General features: G+C 42.7%; 1 protein-coding gene across 1 annotated transcript in view; it reads left to right on the forward strand.

Moving 5' to 3' along the window:
- TXNRD2 (thioredoxin reductase 2) overlaps positions 1 to 16,742 on the forward strand; it is a 566,113-nt gene that overhangs the window by 159,914 nt on the left and 389,457 nt on the right. Inside the window, 1 exon segment of the mRNA XM_053701924.1 lies at positions 8,258 to 8,328. Within this exon segment, the coding sequence (XP_053557899.1) occupies positions 8,258 to 8,328 (71 nt within the window).

Below are 16,742 nucleotides of genomic sequence, written 5' to 3' on the forward strand. Positions count from 1 at the left end.
TGATGAACAAACCTCCTAAAAAACACAAGAGGCCACTGTTGGGCCCCAGAAGTATAAAACAAAATCACAGGAGGTTACCCTTGATCAAAGGAGACCACTCTTGGGTCCCAGATGACTGACCTAATTTTTCCTTTTATATATATAAAAGAAAAGTAATGTACCAGAGCCTCTTTGAAAATATCGAAGAGTATCGGGGAGTAAAACTAGTAACTGATGGGCCTCCTAAGCTGCCAAACTACATGCAATATAAACAGGAGATATGGGTATACATATCTATGGGGGGAAGGGCAGGATGTGCTAAAGGCGGGGGCATATGGGGCAGCTGACCACTTTCTTCAAATAACGATAAGTCAGGGATGTATCTACTGTAGAGTTTCTTTCCTCATTAAGATCTCCTCTAGTTTTCAACCTAGGCCGCGCCTGGGCCCTATTTTTCCGTAGTGATTGCAGGCAACTATTTAAGCCAAAAAATAGCATGTGAAGGGCATTTTATAAGATTGGAAAAGTTTGCAGGTGTCTTATGGGGTGTTTAGATAATTCTAAATAGGCTAAGGGGAATAAAGGATTATATTACATAGATGTTATAGCTTTGGAATCCCTGGCTCCATCCCTCTCTGCTTAGTTGCGTCCACTAAATGAAAGATGTTGACTATAATGAAAACATAATATGATAGTATGTGATGCTTGTACCAATATCACCGGGGCAATTCAGTCTAAGAGTATAGCAAGTTCTTTTTCAGAGTGAGATATCTTATTACTCTAATTGAACACAAAGGAGGGGATAAAGACAATGAACATTATTCTAGTTGCTTACTAAGATGCATCTGCCCAATAAAAACATCTCAATACAGTATCATAGAAGCATTTAAAATTCTAGCATTGCCAATTGTCCAGGAGGATGAAATAATGGGACAAAACATTGAGGCTGTGGGATAAAGAAACAGGTGAAAATACAGATAACTTAAACTTTTAAACAATAATTGCGTGATTAATTTGATCTTCTAAGCAGACAGTTTCTCTGCGAAATAGGTCACCCAGGTTCGCAATAGGTATACAGTTCTGCTTCTTCCCGGGACAGAGTGGCTAATCGACAAACTTGCGTAATAGTCCCGGGCTCAGATCTAGCTCAGCCCATACCTTGTCTCTCTGCAGGTGAAGTGTAGTCCAATGTAAACAGTCCTGGGCCCAAAGTCATCCAGGCCCCCACATTTCCCCTTTGCTTGCGGCCTGTGCCCCCAGGACTCAGGGTGTCGATAGTAGAGTCAGGTTCTATGTCTGTGAAGTAGCCGGTCCCAACTTGGGTAGTAAGAGAAGTGTCCCAGTAAGTAGCAAAATGTCCGGGAGCCTCAGGGCTCATGCCCCACAAGCGTCTCTTCTGAGAGCCATCCGTGATTGCTGCCCATACATCATCCCACGTGGACAAGGACATGTCTGCCCCATCTGTTTCTCGAGGTGGAGTTGGCTCGTTGGTGAGTACGAGCCGTGGAGGTTCCGCTGGGCATACCGCAATGTCATCTCTGCCATCAACTAACAGCAGCGTCTCCTCTATATCAGAGTCCGATGTCGGGCTTAAAGTGTTAGATAAGCGTGTTCCCTCCGTGTATGAATCCTCAGCCTCCATTACAGTAAGCTCACCGGAGGAAGGGGTAGGTTGCGCTATTGCCTCAGAAATCTCCCCGGATCTTCCTGTCACTCCGAAGCAGTCATCGAACAGCTTGTGTAGTTTTCGATGGTGCTCGTTTAGCAGCGCTAGCAGTGCCTCTTCTAGTGCTCTCTCCATGGCAAGAGCGAATAATGGCGGCTCTGGCTAGTAAGGGTACAAATGTTATCCTATTCCAGGATATCATAACCCCTATATTCGGGGGGGGAGGGGGGGGGTAATATTGCGGCAGCCCCAGACCTACGTACAAGCTCCCTTACAGGGACTTCTTCTGTGACTGAACTAACTGCGTAGGTACAGATATTTGTTGGGATGGCTGTTAGACTTGAGAAGAAGTTTGTCACGTAGCTGCCCCAACGAGCATAGGCAGGACAACTGTCAAAGTTTCCACTCTTAGAGTATAGCTGCAGGTTGCAATAAGTAGTTGCTTCAGCAAGAGAAATATTAGGAATTACTATATAAAACTTATAAAAATAGCTTCTGGCTCGGAGAGCTTCATTAAAACACGTCCTGCCGCATTGAGTGTAGGCTCCAACCCCTATGTAATTTATTTCTTCTGTTATGTGTGATCAGTCCACGGGTCATCATTACTTCTGGGATATTATCTGCTCCCCTACAGGAAGTGCAAGAGGATTCACCCAGCAGAGTTGCTATATAGCTCCTCCCCTCTACGTCACCTCCAGTCATTCTCTTGCACCCAAAGACTAGATAGGAGGTGTGAGAGGACTATGGTGATTATACTTAGTTTTTATAACTTCAATCAAAAGTTTGTTATTTTACAATAGCACCGGAGCGTGTTATTACTTCTCTGGCAGAGTTTGAAGAAGAATCTACCAGAGTTTTTCTTATGATTTTAACCGGAGTAGTTAAGATCATATTGCTGTTTCTCGGCCATCTGAGGGAGGTAAAAGCTTCAGATCAGGGGACAGCGGGCAGTTGAATCTGCATTGAGGTATGTAGCAGTTTTTATTTTCTGAATGGAATTGATGAGAAAATCCTGCTATACCGTTATAATGACATGTATGTATACTCTACACTTCAGTGTTCTGGGGATGGTATTTCACCGGAATTACTCTGTTAAAATACATTACACCTTTTAATAGGTATTTAATTCATGTTAAACGTTTTTGCTGGAATGTAGAATCGTTTGCATTTCTGAGGTACTGAGTGAATAAATATTTGGGCATTATTTTTCCACTTGGCAGTTTGCTTTTTGATTATGACAGTTTCGTTTCTCTCTCACTGCTGTGTGTGAGGGGGAGGGGCCGTTTTTGGCGCTCTTTGCTACGCATCAAAACTTTCCAGTCAGTTACACTTTTATTTTCTGCATGATCCGGTTCATCTCTAACAGAACTCAGGGGTCTTCAAACTTCTTTGAAGGGAAGTAGATTCTCTCAGCAGAGCTGTGAGATTTATATAGTGACTGTGTTTTAAAACGTTGCTCTGTGATTTTTATGTTTAAAATTTAATTAGTATTGCTTTACTAATGGGAACAAACCTTTGCTAACAAGTTATGTTGTTTTTAAAGAGTGATGCTATAACTGTTTTTCAGTTCATTATTTCAACTGTCATTTAATCGTTTAGTGCTTCTTTGAGGCACAGTACGTTTTTGTTAAATAAGATTGTAACCAAGTTGCATGTTTATTGCTAGTGTGTTAAACATGTCTGATTCAGAGGAAGATACCTGTGTCATTTGTTCCAATGCCAAGGTGGAGCCCAATAGAAATTTATGTACTAACTGTATTGATGCTACTTTAAATAAAAGCCAATCTGTACAAATTGAACAAATTTCACCAAACAGCGAGGGGAGAGTTATGCCGTCTAACTCGCCTCACGTGTCAGTACCTGCGTCTCCCGCCCGGGAGGTGCGTGATATTATGGCGCCTAGTACATCTGGGCAGCCATTACAGATAACATTACAAGATATGGCTACTGTTATGACTGAAGTTTTGGCTAAGTTACCAGAACTAAGAGGCAAGCGTGATCACTCTGGGGTGAGAACAGAGTGCGCTGATAATTCTAGGGCCATGTCTGATACTGCGTCACAGCTTGCAGAGCATGAGGACGGAGAGCTTCATTCTGTAGGTGACGGTTCTGATCCAAGCAGATTGGATTCAGATATTTCAAATTTTAAATTTAAATTGGAAAACCTCCGTGTATTACTAGGGGAGGTCTTAGCGGCTCTTAACGATTGTAACACTGTTGCAATACCAGAGAAAATGTGTAGGTTGGATAAATACTTTGCGGTACCGGCGAGTACTGACGTTTTTCCTATACCTAAGAGATTAACTGAAATTGTTACTAAGGAGTGGGATAGACCCGGTGTGCCGTTCTCACCCCCTCCAATATTTAGAAAGATGTTTCCAATAGACGCCACCACACGGGACTTATGGCAAACGGTCCCTAAGGTGGAGGGAGCAGTTTCTACTTTAGCTAAGCGCACCACTATCCCGGTGGAGGATAGCTGTGCTTTTTCAGATCCTATGGATAAAAAATTAGAGGGTTACCTTAAGAAAATGTTTGTTCAACAAGGTTTGATATTGCAACCCCTTGCATGCATCGCGCCGATTACGGCTGCGGCAGCATTTTGGATTGAGTCTCTGGAAGAGAACCTTAGTTCCGCTACGCTGGACGACATTACGGACAGGCTTAGAGTCCTTAAACTAGCTAATTCATTCGTTTCGGAGGCCGTAGTACATTTAACCAAACTTACGGCTAAGAATTCAGGATTCGCCATTCAGGCACGTAGGGCGCTGTGGCTAAAATCCTGGTCGGCTGATGTAACTTCTAAGTCCAAATTACTTAATATACCTTTCAAGGGGCAAACTTTATTTGGGCCCGGTTTGAAAGAAATTATCGCTGACATTACAGGAGGTAAGGGCCACGCTCTACCTCAAGACAAGGCCAAAGCTAAGGCTAGACAGTCTAATTTTCGTCCCTTTCGGAATTTCAAAGCAGGTGCAGCATCAACTTCCACTGCACCAAAACAGGAAGGAGCTGTTGCTCGTTACAGACAAGGCTGGAAACCTAACCAGTCCTGGAATAAGGGCAAGCAGGCCAGAAAACCTGCTGCTGCCCCTAAGACAGCATGAACCGAGGGCCCCCGATCCGGGACCGGATCTAGTGGGGGGCAGACTCTCTCTCTTCGCCCAGGCTTGGGCAAGAGATGTCCAGGATCCCTGGGCGCTAGAGATCATATCTCAGGGATACCTTCTAGACTTCAAATTATCTCCCCCACGAGGGAGATTTCATCTGTCAAGGTTGTCAACAAACCAAATAAAGAAAGACGCGTTTCTACGCTGTGTACAAGATCTATTATTAATGGGAGTGATCCATCCGGTTCCGCGGTCGGAACAAGGACAAGGGTTTTACTCAAACCTGTTTGTGGTTCCCAAAAAAGAGGGAACTTTCAGGCCAATCTTGGATTTAAAGATCCTAAACAAATTCCTAAGAGTTCCATCGTTCAAAATGGAAACTATTCGGACAATCTTACCCATGATCCAAAAGGGTCAGTACATGACCACAGTGGATTTAAAGGATGCTTACCTTCACATACCGATTCACAAAGATCATTACCGGTATCTAAGGTTTGCCTTCTTAGACAGGCATTACCAGTTTGTAGCTCTTCCATTCGGATTGGCTACGGCTCCAAGAATCTTCACAAAGGTTCTGGGTGCCCTTCTGGCGGTTCTGAGACCGCGAGGAATTTCGGTAGCTCCGTACCTAGACGACATTCTGATACAAGCTTCAAGCTTTCAAACTGCCAAGTCTCATACAGAGTTAGTTCTGGCATTTCTAAGGTCGCATGGATGGAAAGTGAACGAAAAGAAGAGTTCTCTCTTGCCTCTCACAAGGGTTCCATTTTTGGGGACTCTTATAGATTCCGTAGAAATGAAGATTTATCTGACAGAAGACAGATTAACAAAGCTTCTAAATGCATGCCGTGTCCTTCATTCCATTCAACTCCCGTCAGTAGCTCAATGCATGGAGGTGATCGGCTTAATGGTAGCAGCAATGGACATAGTTCCCTTTGCACGCCTACATCTCAGACCGCTGCAATTGTGCATGCTGAGTCAGTGGAATGGGGATTACTCAGATTTGTCCCCCACTCTGAATCTGGATCAAGAGACCAGAAACTCTCTTCTATGGTGGCTTTCTCGGCCACATCTGTCCAGGGGGATGCCTTTCAGCAGGCCGGACTGGACAATTGTAACAACAGACGCCAGCCTTCTAGGTTGGGGCGCTGTCTGGAATTCTCTGAAGGCTCAGGGACAATGGAGTCAGGAGGAAAGTCTCCTGCCAATAAACATTCTGGAATTGAGAGCAGTTCTCAATGCCCTTCTAGCTTGGCCCCAGTTAAAGACTCGGGGGTTCATCAGGTTTCAGTCGGACAACATCACGACTGTAGCTTACATCAACCATCAGGGAGGGACAAGAAGCTCCCTAGCAATGATAGAAGTATCAAAGATAATTCGCTGGGCAGAGTATCACTCTTGCCACCTGTCAGCAATCCACATCCCGGGAGTGGAGAACTGGGAGGCGGATTTCTTGAGTCGCCAGACTCTTCATCCGGGGGAGTGGGAACTTCATCCGGAGGTCTTTGCCCAAATACTTCGACGTTGGGGCAAACCAGAGATAGATCTCATGGCGTCTCGCCAGAACGCCAAACTTCCTCGCTACGGATCCAGATCCAGGGATCCGGGAGCGGTTCTGATAGATGCTTTGACAGCACCTTGGAACTTCAGGATGGCTTATGTGTTTCCACCCTTCCCGCTGCTTCCTCGATTGATTGCCAAAATCAAACAGGAGAGAGCATCAGTGATTCTAATAGCGCCTGCATGGCCGCGCAGGACTTGGTATGCAGATCTAGTGGACATGTCATCCTGTCCGCCGTGGTCTCTACCTCTAAGACAGGACCTTCTGATTCAGGGTCCATTCAAACATCAAAGTCTAACTTCTCTGAAGCTGACTGCTTGGAAATTGAACGCTTGATTTTATCAAAACGTGGGTTTTCTGAGTCGGTTATTGATACCCTGATACAGGCTAGGAAGCCTGTTACCAGAAAGATTTACCATAAAATATGGCGTAAATACCTATACTGGTGTGAATCCAAAGATTACTCCTGGAGTAAGGTTAGGATTCCTAGGATATTGTCTTTTCTACAAGAAGGTTTAGAAAAGGGTTTATCGGCTAGCTCATTAAAGGGACAGATCTCAGCTCTGTCCATCTTGTTACACAGGCGTCTGTCAGAAAATTCAGACATCCAGGCCTTTTGTCAGGCTTTAGCTAGGATCAAGCCTGTGTTTAAAACTGTTGCTCCGCCATGGAGTTTAAACTTAGTTCTTAACGTTTTACAGGGTGTTCCGTTTGAACCCCTTCATTCCATTGATATAAGATTGTTATCTTGGAAAGTTCTATTTTTAATGGCTATTTCCTCGGCTCGAAGAGTCTCTGAGTTATCAGCCCTTCATTGTGATTCTCCTTATCTGATCTTTCACTCAGACAAGGTAGTTCTGCGTACTAAACCTGGGTTCTTACCTAAGGTTGTCTCTAACAGGAATATCAATCAAGAGATTGTTGTTCCCTCCTTGTGTCCAAATCCTTCTTCAAAGAAGGAACGTCTTCTACACAATCTGGATGTAGTTCGTGCCCTCAAGTTCTACTTGCAGGCAACTAAAGATTTTCGCCAAACTTCTTCCCTGTTTGTCGTTTATTCTGGACAGAGGAGAGGTCAAAAAGCTTCTGCTACCTCTCTCTCTTTTTGGCTTCGTAGCATAATACGTTTAGCCTATGAGACTGCTGGACAGCAGCCTCCTGAAAGAATTACAGCTCACTCCACTAGAGCTGTGGCTTCCACTTGGGCCTTTAAGAATGAGGCCTCTGTTGAACAGATTTGCAAGGCTGCAACTTGGTCTTCGCTTCATACTTTTTCCAAATTTTACAAATTTGACACTTTTGCTTCTTCGGAGGCTATTTTTGGGAGAAAGGTTCTTCAGGCAGTGGTTCCTTCTGTTTAATGAGCCTGCCTATCCCTCCCGTCATCCGTGTACTTTTGCTTTGGTATTGGTATCCCAGAAGTAATGATGACCCGTGGACTGATCACACATAACAGAAGAAAACATAATTTATGCTTACCTGATAAATTCCTTTCTTCTGTTGTGTGATCAGTCCACGGCCCGCCCTGTTTTTTAAGGCAGGTACATATTTTTTAAATTATAATTCAGTCACCACTACACCCTTGGCTTCTCCTTTCTCGTTGGTCTTTGGTCGAATGACTGGAGGTGACGTAGAGGGGAGGAGCTATATAGCAACTCTGCTGGGTGAATCCTCTTGCACTTCCTGTAGGGGAGCAGATAATATCCCAGAAGTAATGATGACCCGTGGACTGATCACACAACAGAAGAAAGGAATTTATCAGGTAAGCATAAATTATGTTTTTATTGTAGTATTTTATTTTTTAAAAAGAGCTTTATTGGAAAATTGTATGTTACAACATAGCATAATAAGCCAATAATGATAAGTAAGTGCAAAGTTCCTATAGATGAGTGACAAATGCAGTTTATATATGTATATTTTTTTCTGTTCCTTTACTGTCAGATTCCTGGTGCAATTGAATATGGTATTACTAGCGATGATCTGTTTTGGCTGAAAGAGTCTCCAGGAAAAACGTAAGTGTAAATATTCAGAAGGTATTTGAAGGCTGACTACTAAGTTTTGATCACATGGTTGTACGATTAGTTGCTTGGGGCAACTACTAGCCTACTGCTTAGATCAGTGTCCATCAGGTGGTTCATGTGTGTCTCAAACACAAACCCTAGATGGCAAAAAAGAAAAGTCCTTAAAAAAAGCAAATGTGAGTGAGGCCAGTTTTATTTTAAATGCCAAGAAAAAATTTAAAAAAACATAATTTATGTAAGAATTTACCTGATAAATTCATTTCTTTCATATTGGCAAGAGTCCATGAGCTAGTGACGTATGGGATATACAATCCTACCAGGAGGGGCAAAGTTTCCCAAACCTCAAAATGCCTATAAATACACCCCTCACCACACCCAAAATTCAGTTTAACGAATAGCCAAGAAGTGGGGTGATAAAGGAGTAAAAAGCATCAACAAGGAATTGGAATAATTGTGCTTTATACAAAAAAATCATAACCACCATAAAAAGGGTGGGTCTCATGGACTCTTGCTAATATGAAAGAAATTAATTTATCAGGTAAATTCTTACATAAATTATGTTTTCTTTCATGTAATTGGCAAGAGTCCATGAGCTAGTGACGTATGGGATAGCAAATACCCAAGATGTGGAACTCCATGCAAGAGTCACTAGAGAGGGAGGGATAAATATAAAGACAGCCAATTCCGCTGAAAAAAATGATAAAGAAAAAAATTATAAGCAGAAAAATCAAACTGAAACAACTGCCTGAAGAACTTTTCTACCAAAACTGCTTCTGAAGAAGAAATAAACATCAAAATGGTAGAATTTAGTAAATGTATGCAAAGACCACCAAATTGCTGCTTTGCAAATCTGATCAACAGAAACTTCATTCTTAAAAGCCCAGGAAGTGGAAACTGACCTAGTAGAATGAGTTGTAATCCTCTGAGGCGGGGATTAACCCGACTCTAAATAAGCATGATGAATCAAAAGGCTTTAACCAAAGAAATGGCAGAAGCCTTCTGACCTTTCCTAGAACCAGAAAAGATAACAAATAGACTAGAAGTCTACCTGAAATCTTTAGTAACTTCAACATATTTCAAAGCTCTCACCACATCCAAACAATGTAAAGATCTCTCCTTTGAATTCTTAGGATTAGGACACAAGGAAGGGACAACAATTTCTCTATTAATGTTGTTAGAATTCACAACCTTAGGTAAAAATTTAAATGAAGTCCGCAAAACCGCCTTATCCTGATGAAAAATCATAAAAGGAGACTCACAAGAAAGAGCAGATAATTCAGAAACTCTTCTAGCAGAAGAGATGGCCAAAAGGAACAACACTTTCCAAAAAAGCAAAATAATGTCCAGAGAATACATAGGCTCAAACGGAGGAGCCTGTAAAGCCTTCAAAGCCAAATTAAGACTCCAGGGAGGAGAGATTAATCTAATGACAGGCTTGATACGAACCAAAGCCTGTACAAAACCATGAATATCAGGGAGTTTAGCAATTTTCTGTGGAATAGGACAGAAAGAGCAGAAGTTTGTCTTTCAAGGAACTTGCAGACAAACCCTTATCTAAACCATCCTGAAGAAACTGAAAAATTCTAGGAATTCTAAAAGAATGCCAAGAGAATTTATGAGAAGAGCACCATGAAATGTAAGTCTTCCAAACTCGATAATAGATCTTTCTAGAAACAGATTTACGAGCCTGCAACATAGTATAAATCACAGAGTCAGAGAAACCTCTATGACTAAGCACTAAGCGTTCAATTTCCATACCTTCAAATTTAATGATTTGAGATCCTGATGGGAAAAAAACGAACCTTGAGATATAAGGTCTGGCCTTAATGGAAGTAGCCAAGATTGGCAACTGGACATCCGAAAAAGATCCACATACCAAAACCTGTGTGGCCATGCTGGAGCCACCAGCAGCACAAACGATTGCTCCATGATGATTGTGAAAATCACTCTTGTAAGAAGAACTAGAGGCGGAAAAATATAGGCAGGTTGAAAACTCCAAGGAAGTGTCAATGTATTTACTGTTTCCGCCTGAGGATCCCTGAACCTGGATAGGTACCTGGGAAGTTTCTTGTTTAGATGAGATGCCATCAGATCTATTTCTGGAAGCCCCTACATCTGAACAATTTGAAAAAAAACACATCTGGGTGAAGAGACCACTCTCCTGGATGTAAGGTCTGATGACTGAAATAATCCATTTCCCAATTGTCTATACCTGGGATATGGACCGCAGAAATTAGACAGAAGCTGGATTCCGCCTAAGCAAGTATCAGAGCTACTTCTTTCATAGCCTGAGGACTGTGAGTCCCACCCTGATGATTGACATACGCCACAGTTGTGACATTGTCTGTCTGAAAACCAATAAAACGTCTCTCTCTTCAATAGAAGCCAAAACTGAAAAGCTCTGAGAATCGCACGGAGATCCAAAATATTGATTGGTAATCTCGCCTCTTGAGATTTCCAAACACCTTGTGCTGTCAGAGATCCCCAGACAGCTTCCCAACCTAAAAGACTCACATCTGTTGTGATCACGGTCCAGGTTGGATGAACCAAAGAGACCCGAAGAACTATACGATGGTGATCTAACCACCAAGTCAGGGATAGATGAAATATTGAGATTCAAGGATATTTAATGTTATATACTAAAAAAAATCCCTGCACCATAAATTCAGCATAAAAAAACTGGAGAGGTCTCGTATGAAAACGAGGCCGATGCTGCAGTCATGAGACCCAAAACATCCATGCAAGGTTCCAACAAGCTGAACCCAATAAAAATTGTCTCTTGTCTGTTAGAGACAAAGACATTGACACAATCTATCTGGAAACCTAAAACAAGGTGACCGTTATCTGAGGAATCAAGGAACTATCTTGATAAAATGAACCTCCAACCGTGTCTTTGAAAGAAACAACAGAAGTTGAATCATATGAGATTCTGCAGAACAAAAAGACTGAGCAAGTACCAAGATATTGTCCAAAAAAGGAAACAACGAGAACCTTTGAAAAGATTCCTAGAGCTGTTGCTAGGCCAGCAACAAAATGGTAATGCTTGTCTAAAAAAGAGAATCTCAGAAACTGAAAATAATCTGAATGAAACAGAATATGAAAATATGCATCCTGTAAGTCTATTGTGGGCAAATAGTGCCCTTACTGAACAAAGGCAGAATAGACCTTATCACCATTCTGAAAGATGGTACTCTTACAAAAGATTTTCTTTCTTTGGGACAATGAATACTTCTGAATAAAACCCCAGACCCCGTTCCTGAAACGGAACTGGTATGAATACCCCAGATAACTCCAGGTCTTAAACACACTTCAGGAAAGTCTAAGCCTTTACTGGGATTGCTATTCTGTACCCCTGAGAAACAATATTCTGAATCTAAGGAGTTTGGACCGAATTGAACCAAACAATTTTTAGAAAAATCTTAACCTGCCCCCTACCAGCTAGGCTGAAATAAGGGCCGCACCTTCATGCGAATTTGGGGGCTGGCTTTATTATATGTATATATTTATTAACCAATTAAGCATACAATTCCATTAGATTGATAAACAATAACAAGCAATATTCTTTGGGTGTTGTACACAATAATCCTTCGACATAGCAATTCACTAAAATATGAGTATACATCTGTGCAATCAAAATTATACATCAAAAGGAAAAATAACTAATATTCATATATTGTTACACTAGACAAAACAGTTTAATTTAAACTGAACTAACACCCGTAATAATTATAGCAAAAAAGAAGAAAGAAAATTATTTCATTTATTTGGCATGCTGAATGGTGATTTTCTTAACAATTGAAAAGGGGAAAAGAAAAAAAGGGGAAAAGTGAACATAACTGAAGAGTATGGAAAGAAAACTTTAGTTGGGGGGACGGTCTGCAGATTGCCTGCTTTGAGCTATGTTCAGTATATTTTTTTCTAGAGAGATGATAAGGTCTAGAAAATGCTGACAGTGCCTGGTATATTTAAGGTAAGCCTGATACAGTGATTTAACAACAACTGGGATCATGCTTGCAAAAAGGGATAATATTCATGTTAAAACCTATATTACTTAGTGTAAAAACGTTTGCATGATTTATAAATAAAAACGTTTTTTCTCTGAGGGTGATAAATCTTTATTTGGGGCCTAATTTCCACATGGCTTGTTAGATTACTCCTAGGAGTACTTTTTTAAGGCCCTCTGACTTTGAGTGCATGGTGGGAGGGGCCTATTTTCGTTTTAAGTCTGAGACATCCAGCTTTCCTGAAGGAGTCCTCTGGCTTATAGGACCTCTATAGAGGGTTTTGTTCCTGCAAAAATCATTTTTAAGGGCAGGTAGGAGCCACAGCAGGGCTGTGGCAGTGTGTTTGACTGTTTGTTAACAGGTTTTAAGTTTTTCTAATTCGTTTTTGGGCCTGAGGGGTTAATCATCCATTTGCAAGTGGGTGCAATGCTGCTTTAGTCCCTTATACACACAGTAAAAATTTCGTAGAGTTTACTACTTTTTTTCACTGTTTTGCAGTTTATGTGGTAGTTTTTTTCTCTTAAAGGCACAGTACCGTTTTTTATTATTTCTTTTTTCACATTTATTAAAGTGTTTTCCAAGCTTGCTGGTCTCATTACTAGTCTGTTAAACATGTCTGACATAGAGGAAACTCCTTGTTCATTATGTTTAGAAGCCATTGTGGAACCCCCTCTTAGAATGTGTACCAAATGCACTGACCTTTCTATAAGTTATAAAGACCATATTATGGCTTTTAAAGATTTATCACCTGAGGTTTCTGAGACTGACAAAAGGGAGGTTATGCCATCTAGTTCTCCCCACGTGTCAGAACCTATAACTCCCGCTCAAGGGACGCCAAGTACATCTAGCGTGTCCAATGCGTTTACTTTACAAGACATGGCGGCAGTTATGAATCATACCCTCACTGAGGTATTGTCCAAACTGCCAGGGTTACAAGGAAAGCGAGACAGCTCTGGGGCTAGAACAAATACAGAGCTCTCTAATGCTTTAGTAGCTATGTCTGATATACCCTCACAATGTGCAGAAGTTGAAGCAGGAGAGCTTCTATCTGTGGGTGACTTCTCTGATTCAGGGAAGGCGTTACTTCAGTCTGACTCTGAAATTACAGCATTTACATTTAAGCTTGAACACCTCCGCGTGTTGCTCAGGGAGGTTTTAGCGACTCTGGATGACTGTGACACCATTGTAGTCCCAGAGAAATTGTGTAAAATGGACGAATACTTTGCAGTGCCTGTTTACACTGATGTTTTTCCAATCCCTAAGAGGTTTTCAGAAATTATTACTAAGGAATGGGATAGACCAGGTGTGCCGTTCTCTCCCCCTCCTGCTTTTAAGAAAATGTTTCCTATAGATGCCGCTACACGGGACTTGTGGCAGACGGTCCCTAAGGTGGAGGGAGCAGTCTCTACCCTAGCTAAGCGTACAACTTCCTGTCGAGGAGTGCTTTCCTAGATCCTATGGATAAGAAATTAGAGGGTTTCCTTAAGAAAATCTTTATACAACAAGGTTTTATTCTCCAGCCTCTTGCATGCATTGCCCCAGTCACTGCTGCAGCGGCTTTCTGGTTCGAGTCTCTGGAGGAGGCTTTACAGGTAGAGACCCCGTTGGATGATATCCTTGACAGGCTTAAAGCTCTTAAGTTAGCCAATTCATTTATTTCTGATGCCGTTTTTCATTTAACCAAGCTAACGGCTAAAAATTCAGGTTTTGCCATTCAGGCACGTAGGGCGCTATGGCTTAAATCCTGGTCAGCTGATGTCACTTCAAAGTCTAAACTTCTCAATATCCCCTTCAAAGGGCAGACCCTATTTGGGCCTGGACTGAAGGAGATCATTTCTGATATTACTGGAGGAAAAGGCCACGCCCTTCCCCAGGATAGGTCCAACAAGTTAAGGACCAAACAGACTAATTTTCGTTCCTTTCGAAACTTCAAGAGTGGCGCAGCTTCATCTTCCTCTTCTACAAAACAAGAGGGAAATTTTGCCCAGTCCAAGCTAGTCTGGAGACCTAACCAGGCTTGGAACAAGGGGAAACGGGCCAAAAAGCCTGCTGCTGCCTCTAAGACAGCATGAAGGAGTAGCCCCCGATCCGGGACCGGATCTAGTGGGGGGCAGACTTTCTCTCTTCACGCAGGCTTGGGCAAGAGACGTCCAGGATCCATGGGCTCTGGAGATTGTTTCCCAGGGATATTTTCTGAATTTCAAAGCTTCATCTCCAAAGGGGAGATTTCATCTCTCACAATTATCTGCAAACCAGATAGAGAGAGGCATTCTTACATTGCGTTCAAGACCTACTAGTTATGGGAGTGATCCACCCAGTTCCAAAGGAGGAACAGGGGCAGGGCTTCTATTCAAATCTGTTTATAGTTCCCAAGAAAGAGGGAACTTTCAGACCAATCTTAGATCTCAAGATCCTAAACAAATTTCTCAGGGTCCCATCCTTCAAGATGGAGACTATTCGAACCATCCTACCTATGATCCAGGAGGGTCAATATATGACTACCGTGGATTTAAAGGATGCTTATCTACATATTCCGATACACAGGGATCATCATCAGTTTCTCAGGTTCGCCTTCCTAGACAGGCATTACCAGTTTGTGGCTCTTCCCTTTGGGTTAGCCACAGCACCAAGAATCTTTACGAAGGTTCTAGGGTCCCTTCTGGCGGTTCTAAGACCGCGGGGTATAGCAGTAGCCCCTTACCTAGACGACATCCTGATACAGGCGTCAACTTTTCAAATCGCCAGGTCCCATACGGACATTGTTCTGGCATTCCTAAGGTCTCACGGGTGGAAGGTGAACGAAGGAAAGAGTTCTCTCTCACCTCTCACAAGAGTTCTCTCTCACCTCTCACAAGAGTTTCCTTCCTAGGAACTCTGATAGATTCAGTAGAAATGAAGATTTATCTGACAGAGGTCAGGTTGTCAAAACTTCTAACTTCCTGCCGTGCTCTTTATTCCATTTCTCGTCCGTAAGTGGCTCAGTGTATGGAGGTAATCGGATTAATGGTAGCGGCAATGGACATAGTTCCGTTTGCCCGCCTACATCTCAGACCACTGCAACTTTGCATGCTCAATCAGTGGAATGGGGATTACACAGATTTGTCCCCTCTACTAAATCTGGATCAAGAGACCAGGGATTCTCTTCTCTGGTGGCTATCTCGGGTCCATCTGTCCAAGGGAATGAGTTTCCGCAGGCCAGAATGGACTATAGTAACGACAGTTGCCAGCCTTCTGGGCTGGGGTGCAGTCTGGAACTCCCTGAAGGCTCAGGGTTCGTGGACTCAGGAGGAGGCCCTCCTTCCGATAAACATTCTGGAACTAAGAGCGATATTCAATGCTCTTCAGGCTTGGCCTCAGCTAGCTGCGGTCAGGTTCATCAGATTTCAGTCTGACAACATAACGACTGTAGCCTATATCAACCATCAGGGGGGAACAAGGAGCCCCCTGGCAATGTTGGAGGTTTCAAAGATAATTCTATGGGCAGAGGTTCACTCTTGCCATCTCTCAGCTATCCATATCCCAGGAGTAGAGAACTGGGAGGCAGATTTTCTAAGTCGGCAGACTTTTCATCCGGGGGAGTGGGAGCTCCATCCGGAGGTATTTGCCCAGCTGATCCAACTTTGGGGCAAACCAGAACTGGATCTCATGGCGTCTCGTCAGAACGCCAAGCTTCCTTGTTACGGGTCCAGGTCCAGGGTTCCCAAGGCAGCGCTGATAGATGCTCTAGCAGCGCCCTGGTCCTTCAGCCTGGCTTATGTGTTTCCACCGTTTCCTCTGCTCCCTCGTCTGATTGCCAAGATCAAGCAGGAGAGCGCTTCGGTGATCTTGATAGCCCCTGCATGGCCACGCAGGACTTGGTATGCAGATCTGGTGGACATGTCATCCTTTCCACCATGGACTCTGCCGCTAAGGCAGGACCTTCTACTTCAAGGTCCCTTAAAACATCCAAATCTAATTTCTCTACGTCTGATTTCTTGGAGATTGAACGCTTGATTCTATCAAAGCGTGGTTTTTCCAAATCGGTCATTGATACCTTAATTCAGGCTTGAAAGCCTGTCACCAGGAAAATCTATCATAAGATATGGTGTAAATATCTTCATTGGTGTGAATCCAAGGGTTACTCATGGAGTAAGGTCAGGATTCCTAGGATATTATCTTTTCTCCAAGAAGGATTGGAGAAGGGTTTGTCAGCTAGTTCCTTAAAGGGACAGATTTCTGCTCTGTCTATTCTTTTGCACAAACGTCTGGCTGAGGTTCCAGACGTTCAGGCGTTTTGTCAGGCTTTAGTTAGAATCAAGCCTGTGTTTAAACCTGTTGCTCCGCCATGGAGTTTAAATTTAGTTCTTAACGTTCTTCAAGGTATTCCGTTTGAACCTTTGCATTCCATAGATATTAAGCTTT

This window comes from Bombina bombina, chromosome 2, assembly GCF_027579735.1.
Source record: "Bombina bombina isolate aBomBom1 chromosome 2, aBomBom1.pri, whole genome shotgun sequence".
Classification (NCBI taxonomy): domain Eukaryota; kingdom Metazoa; phylum Chordata; class Amphibia; order Anura; family Bombinatoridae; genus Bombina; species Bombina bombina.